Source organism: Haematobia irritans, chromosome 3 (assembly GCF_050003625.1).
Source record: "Haematobia irritans isolate KBUSLIRL chromosome 3, ASM5000362v1, whole genome shotgun sequence".
Classification (NCBI taxonomy): domain Eukaryota; kingdom Metazoa; phylum Arthropoda; class Insecta; order Diptera; family Muscidae; genus Haematobia; species Haematobia irritans.
The window spans coordinates 179,528,224-179,536,287 of record NC_134399.1 but is presented as its reverse complement, the minus strand read 5'-3'; the positions used below and the strand labels follow the sequence as shown (position 1 = coordinate 179,536,287).

Here is an 8,064-nt window from a genome sequence, read left to right as displayed (position 1 = left end):
ATATTTATTTATTATCGAATTGTCGATTGAATTTGTGATGATTTCTGTGCGGTTCCCAGTGTCAGTGCTACTATTATAGTTGTGTTGTTATATGTACATAAAGGGTATTAAATGATACTTTTGGTATACATAAGTGCAGTTATTTAGTGAAATCAAAAAAAAAAAAAAAACAATTCAGTGTATGTGCGAATATTGATGTTCTATGAAATCGATTATTTCGATAATTTTCTTTCGTTGCCGATTGCTGGCCTGCCGAATATCGTCGAATGGTCGTGACAAAACAAAATGAAGAGGCAAATGAGGAACCATAAAGAATAGGGTGAGCTTTAAAGAATGTGTTCATACGATTATTGAAATTTTGCTAATATACCTTTTAAGATATAAAGGGAGAAACATCTCTTATTATTATATTGGAAATATTTGAAACGCGAAATCTTGCTACGGTTTAGGCTATGTTTGCCATAGTGAACTTATGGTATAAGGGGATATATAAACATTGAAGAATATTTTTCTACGGAACTCTATTGAGAAGGTTTGCTGTAATGGCCTGTTGATGAGTGATACCAAAATTTGTTACGATTCAATAGAAAATCTGTGACAATTTACATATTTTTATTCGATTTTTTTTACAATTTAAAATTTTCAATAGAATATTTTGAAAATTTATATACTTCTTACAAGAATTTGCCGGGGAATTATGTTATACATATTTTATAAAAGGAAATTTTGTCAGTGGTGAATATTATTCTACCTATACCTAAATTGGTTTAGCAAAGGAAATTGACTATTTGTCCAGAAGTCTAACTGTTGCTAGAACGATAGAATTTGCTGGTTTAACGGCCATTTACGAGGAGCGAGAAAGAATAATACATTTGAATATCACCATTATTATAATAAAGCGTTAACTTATTAGTGGCACTCCTGGAATTCTACAGATCTGGATTTTCTAATTGGAATAAGAAAGATTCCATTGGACTGGAGAAGATTTTAAAGAAGAGATACAGGACTATACTTTCAGAATTATTGTTTTTTAATATAATATATAATACATAAATTTTGCAACACTGATGAAGTTTTTCTGTACACATAGTTAATCGGAATCGTGGTAATAAGTTTATACCTAATTTTCCTAATATACGGAAGTTTAAATTATTTTACACTTATCGAAACCCCTTGAACAGAGGGTTATTCGAATGTTCTGCAAATACACCTGAGGAAATTTGTAATTGCACACGCATAAAAATCTATTGAGACAACGGAAAGTCTGCTCATTTGTAAAACCGACAACGCTGAAACAAACAAAAAGTTTATACTTTCTTCACACAATTGAGACATTATAGCAATAATCTTGCATTTGGTTGAGAATTTTGATATTTTTCGAATTAAGGCATAAACAAACGAAATGTTCGCTGATCGCGTTTAAATGCCTCAAACGACACTTCAGTACAAATTGCGGAGATACAACAACAAGTACCGACTGAGCGTTTTAACAGACTTTTTTCTATGAGTGTGGTTGAGGACATAAATTGATAAAGGTCAAATTGGAACAGGAACGTAATTTCAGGTTTGGAAGCGGAATAGTCGAATATTATACCCAGTTAATTGTCTCTAAAATTGATTGCATTGATCTCGAGGATTATTCATACGAGTGTAGACAAATATATTCAAATTCATCCAAAAGTTTGAATGAATTGTCCGCTGTCGACGTTGAATACGAAGCTGAATGGATCGAAAACGTACAAATGTTCGTCTCGTTGAAAGAAAAAGTTATATCGTCATCTCATGTTAGTTCTGAGTTGTTCTTAATCAATCCATGTTGTGCATCAAATTATTCTTGCTTAAGAAATTTATGGATTTGAGTTCTTGAAGAAGTTGGATTTTTGGATTACATTATAATAGAGGCGATGTAACTATAGATATTGCACCAAATCATCTTTGAAATAAAAATATATACAAAAAAACTTTCAAAATTTGAGATTGATTCATTAGACTAACGAACATTGTCCGACGATTTTGCAATTTTAATTACCATTTGCAAAATTCATCTTCCTCGAACAAAAAAAAAAAAAAAAAAAGGTATACAAATAAGGAAAAGCTTAACCGCCAGACCATTCCCATTTTAACCACGCTGTAGTTCATTCTTACTATATTTAAGAAGTGTACGAAAAACTTCTTCTGTTTTAGTTACAATTGAACTAATTTGTATGCCATTGAGAGTTTACTGCCATTTAGTTCATAAAATTCTTGAGACATACTTGGAATGAATGAAATATCGTTGGGCTTGGGTCATTTTCTTACAAAATTTTATGAATGAACTAAAACAAAATAAAATTTGTGCACTAGATAATAGTACATTTTAGCATCAGTTTTACGACATATTTTTTTCTCTGCGTATACATTTCATTTGTGCTTTGTAATCACACATATAATAGATTTTCGTTTGAGAAATTTTGTGATACACGTGTATTAGAAAATTTAATTTTTGAATACACTTTTTGGGTTTTGAATGTTTTTTTTTGGAATATACTTTATTTTCCATTTTATGGTTTTGGTTTCTACTAATTGAGTTACGCTCATATCCTATAATTGAAAGAGAAAAATTTCATTACTGTTACCTTCATACAATTAGTATACATACGGTCAAACAGTTAAGATGAGTGCTAAACGGTTTATATTTCTGTCGGACCAAGTTGTTACATATTGCGCTTCGTTTGCAAACTGCAATGAAATTCGAACTATGTCGGAGTTGAAAGTTGAATTAGAGGAGCTGGAACGTCGATACCAGAAATTAGTGGAAAACTACGAACTTTCAATGAGTTCAGAAGATTCGACCACCGGTGAAGCGGAGAAAGAGTCGACTCAGTCGAAGTTTGTTGCATCTTATAAATCCTACAGGGAATGTAAAGCTTCCATTTTAGATCTTATGTCCATAGAAGAACAAAAACTTGTTCGGGCACATACCGCTGAAATAAGTGCATCGGAAAATCTGGCGGCCGAGGGTTCGGGTTATTCCCTTAAAGTTCCCCCGTGCGATACGGAAATATTTAGTGGGGGCTACGACAAATGGCCAAGTTTTAGGGATATGTTTTCAGCCATTTACGGTAAACATCCCAAACTTTCGCCAGCACAGAAGCTTTACCATCTACGGGCGAAGACACGTGGGGAGGCGAATCAAATAGTTAAAGGATTCGCGCTTACAGATTATAACTATGACTTAGCTTGGAAGGCATTGTGTAGTCGTTACGAGAATAAAAGAATTCTGATCAATCATCAACTTAGAATGATTTTTGACTTGGAGGTTGTTGCATCAGAAAGGACTAAAGGGCTGCGAAACTTACAGTTCACTGTTAACAATTGTTTGTCGATTCTTAGGTCGTACAGTATATCGGTTATAAGTTGGGATCCGATACTAGTTTATTGGATATCATCCAAGCTGCCCCAGGACACTTTAGCGGCCTGGGAAGGATCTATTCAGAACCATAAGGAAATGCCTAGTTGGGAAATGCTGAACAATTTTATCTCAAATCGGTTAGATTTCTTAGAATCTATTAGCGATATAAAAAGGCAAAGTTCATCTACCGTGACGACTTCTCAAAAATCTCAAAGTTTTCATGTTAAATCCGATAATACGTATCGAAATTGTAAGTTATGTCAAAAGAACCATGCTTTACGGCTATGTTCAAAATTTCAATCTATGTCTCTTACGGAGAAAAGAAAATTTGTCGCTGACAACAAACTTTGCGAAAACTGTTTGTGTTCTGGACATCAAACTTCTAGTTGTAGAAGTGAGAAACTTTGTCAAGAATGCAGTCAGACACATCATACGCTTTTGCATCCCGGAATGGGTTATAACAAGCATCAAGGTTCCAGACACCAGAGATCACATAACTCTTCAACCAATCCATCTTCTTTTCATATTGCTACGCAAGAAGAGGAACAACCTTCTTCATCCGACCTTCACATTGAAGAAGTACAAACGAATTTTTCAGAGTCTGGCCAGGGAACAATCCTTCCCACAGTTTTAATTGATTTGGAGCATTTGGGAAACACTTTCACAATACGTGCGTTTTTGGAACAGGGTTCTCAGGAAACTTTTATAGCAAGTAGAGTTGTCAATCAGTTAGGCATTTCGACTTCGAAGTCCTTTACAAGGATTTCTGGCCTTGGAGGTACTTTACTAGAAAACTCGTCGAGAATCTGTAGCCTAAAGTTAAGATCGAGACAATCTAGTTTTTCTCTAGAAACTGTAGCGATAGTAGTTTCGAATCTTAACCACTTTATGCCGTCTTCAACACACAAGATTGGAAGCTGGGAGGGATTAAATCAGATAGAATTAGCAGATCCACTTTTCTACAAGGCTGCACGCATCGACATGTTGATTGGAAGTGACATTTTACCTTGTATAATAAAGTCTGGGGTTCGTAAAAATATAGCAGGGAATCTTTTGGCTCAGGAATCTGAGTTTGGTTGGTACATTAGTGGACCGCAAAATCCCAGGTGCATTACTACTTTCGCAGCTTGGGTCAGCCATTCCGATAATTCACTTAATGATCAGGTTAGACGATTTTGGGAAAGCGAGGAAATTCCTAGCGATCCACAACAATCAGAGGAGGACATAGTGTGTGAACAGCTATACGCTGAAACTACCACTCGTCGGAGCGATGGAAGATACGTCGTAAGACTGCCGTTTAAGAAGGAGTTTCCCAACGAAATAGCTCTAGGATCGTCAAGAAGAATGGCTTTGGGCCAATTTTATCGCATGGAGAAAACTCTAGGAAATTCTCCAAGCCTTTCTGAAGAGTATACGCAAGTTCTGCACGAATATTTCACTTTGGATCATATGTCCCCGATTCCTCCTAGTGAGTTATATGACAGCGATACCTTTAGGTCATTTTACTTACCCCACCATGCTGTTGTAAAGCCAGACAGAACATCCACGAAAGTGCGAGTTGTCTTTAACGCTTCAAAGCGAACTACGACGGGGTTATCGTTGAATGATGTTCTTTACCCTGGACCTACGCTCCAAAATGATTTAACGACAGTTATTTTACGGTGGCGGACATTCAAATATGTCTTCAATGGCGACATTCAAAAAATGTATCGCCAGATATTGATAGACGACAGGGACCATCAGTATCAACGATGTTTGTTTCGGAAGTCACCAATGGATCCAATACAAGATTTTGCTTTGAAGACAGTGACATTTGGAGTTAACTGTGCTCCATACCTCGCCATTAGAACCTTGTTACAATTGGGAAAGGATGGAGCAAACAGTCATCCAGTGGCGGCAAAAATCCTTGAGAAGGATATTTACGTGGATGACATTTTATCAGGCGGTCACTCCGTACTTGAAGCAAAGCGAGGCTTAACAGAGCTGGTGGATTTACTATCTTCTGCTGGATTTCCACTGAAGAAAATTACCGCCAATCATTCGGATATTCTTCAAACAGTTCCTCAGGAAGACTTGCTCAACGAAGATTTTTTGAAATTGGAAGATTCGAGTGAATCCAAGACACTTGGAATCAGATGGAACGCAATGACAGATTTGTTTTTCTATAATGTTTACGACATTCGAATCCCTCGGGAACAAGTCACAAAGAGAACAATTCTCTCCATAGTGGCAAAGTTATTCGATCCAGCTGGGTGGTTGAGTCCTATAATTGTGACGGCAAAAATGCTATTGCAGCAGCTCTGGTTGGACGGGACAGATTGGGACGAAAATGTGAAATCTCACTCTTTGGAAAAATGGGTTACTTTTATGGGAAATTTCTCCGAAATTCCTAAAATCAGAATACCTCGTTGGATAGGTTTCGAGCCAAATGGGATTGTTCAGATCCATGGGTTTTGTGATGCCTCGGAGAAGGCATATTGCGCATGCATTTACTTACGGGTTCTTCATTCAAAGAACCGTATTTCCTGCCATTTGCTTGTATCGAAAACCAAAGTAGCTCCATTAAAGACGATTAGTTTGCCAAGATTAGAACTTTGTGGAGCGGTACTACTCGCCAGACTTACAAAGTCTACTTGTCAAATGTTGAAACTTGAACCCCAATGTATTAATTTATGGTGTGATTCTACGATCACACTTGCTTGGCTCAGTAAACCACCTTATCAATGGAAGACTTATGTCGCGAACAGGGTATCTAGAGTTCTGGATCTTGTCGGAAATTCCTCATGGCTGCACATTCGAAGTGAGGATAATCCAGCGGACTTGGGAACCCGTGGATGCTCCGCGTCCGATTTAAATGGAAATAGACTTTGGTGGCATGGTCCGGAATGGTTATCAAAGGAGGTTTCGACTTGGCCGAAACAACCAGAAGTGCCACAACACACAATGGAAAAGAAAACAAACGTTTTCCAATCTCTTACAGAGAATGAAGACGTTTTGGAAAGGTTTTCTTCGTATCACAAAGCTTTACGAGTTTTAGTATACGTATTTCGATTTATTCGGTTGTGTCGTCGCCCACTGAATTCGAGTTACTCTTGTAATCTGATCAGTTCGGAGGATTTGAATTTCGTCAAATATCGGCTAATCGCCATAGCGCAACGAACCTACTTTTCTGTTGAATATGACTGTTTGACATCCAATTCTCCAATTAGCCCGAAAAGCAGAATTTTGGTATTGAACCCTTTTCTTGATCGAAATGGACTTTTACGAGTCAACGGCAGATTATCGAATTCGGATTTGAGTTTTAACGAAAGACACCCGATTATTCTACCCGAAAAATCGCGGTTTTGCAAATTGTTGGTTGAATTCACACACAAGGTACTCATGCATGCTGAACATCAAACTATGCTTCGTTCGATTCGACACGAATTTTACGTAGTGCGGATAAAAAGCATTATAAGACACTGCATAAGAAGTTGTAAGATCTGCACGATATATAAACACAAGGTTCGTAGCCAAATAATGGCAGCTCTACCCCCTGAGAGATGTACATATTCGCCCCCTTTTACAAATACGGGAATAGATTTTGCGGGACCTTTTGAGATCAAGACATCTAGGCTTCGAAACGCTAAAATAGAAAAAGGTTATGCTGTTGTGTTTGTTTGTCTTTCAACCCGAGCAATTCATTTGGAGACATGTTCATCCCTCACCTCTGAGGCATTTTTGGCTTCATTTGACCGTTTTGTAGGTAGGCGGGGTTATCCACTTAAAGTTTTTTCGGATAACGGCACTAATTTCGTTGGGGCCAATCGAATACTTTCAAACGAATATAAAAAATTCATACGAACCGCAGAAAAATCATTGGTGGATAAATATAGCATTCATGGATTTTCGTGGCACTTTATTCCCCCCCAGGCACCCCATATGGGTGGAATATGGGAAGCGGGGGTAAAGAGTATGAAAACCCATCTGAAAAAAGTTACAGGCAGTTTGAAATTTACATTTGAAGAGTTTACGACTCTTTTGGTACGCATTGAGGGTATTTTGAATTCGAGGCCTATTTCTCCAATAAGTGAAACGTCTTCGGAATGCATAGCATTGACACCTGGTCATTTTTTGAAGGGATCCCCCCTAGTAGCTATACCGGAGGATTATTCTGAAAATATTTCTTTAATTAATCGATGGCAACGTCTGAAAGTTTTACAAATGCACTTTGCCAAACGCTGGAAAAATGAATATATTTCGGAATTACAGCGGAGGTATAAATGGAAGGTTTCTCAGAAAAATCTGAATGAAAATGATTTGGTTGTGGTAAAAGATGATAATTTACCTCCAACTGAGTGGAAGTTGGGGCGTGTAGTTAGGGTATTCTCCGGAAATGATTCAAGAGTCCGAGTAGCGGAGTTACGTACTCAAAATGGTACGATAACTCGACCACTCATAAAACTTTGTATTTTACCAAACTCACAGTAAAAACTCACATCTGATCGAGCCTCTTGCATAATAATCTTAACTTCTAAATAATTTCTTAGCACCCAAAAATGTAAAGTCTGCTACCAAAAACATCACTTGAGATTCTGCATGCAATTCAATAAGATGACGGTTTTGGAGAGAGTACGCGTTGCCAAGGAAAAAGGGTACTGTTTCAATTGCCTGTGTGCTTCACATACGCGAGA

At 37.3% G+C, this 8,064-nt stretch overlaps 1 protein-coding gene across 1 annotated transcript; it reads left to right on the top strand.

Annotated features, from left to right (window-relative positions):
- Positions 1-2,737: 2,737 nt before the first annotated feature.
- On the top strand, positions 2,738-7,861 carry LOC142231308 (uncharacterized). The gene has a single exon (XM_075301923.1). It carries the CDS (start codon positions 2,738-2,740, stop codon positions 7,859-7,861), a length of 5,124 nt encoding a protein of 1,707 aa, XP_075158038.1.
- The last annotated feature ends 203 nt before the right edge of the window (positions 7,862-8,064 follow it).

What these genes read in the sequence shown, in the direction of transcription:
- LOC142231308 (XM_075301923.1), top strand. Translation starts at nt 2,738, where the DNA reads ATGTCGGAGTTGAAAGTTGAATTAGAGGAGCTGGAACGTCGATACCAG.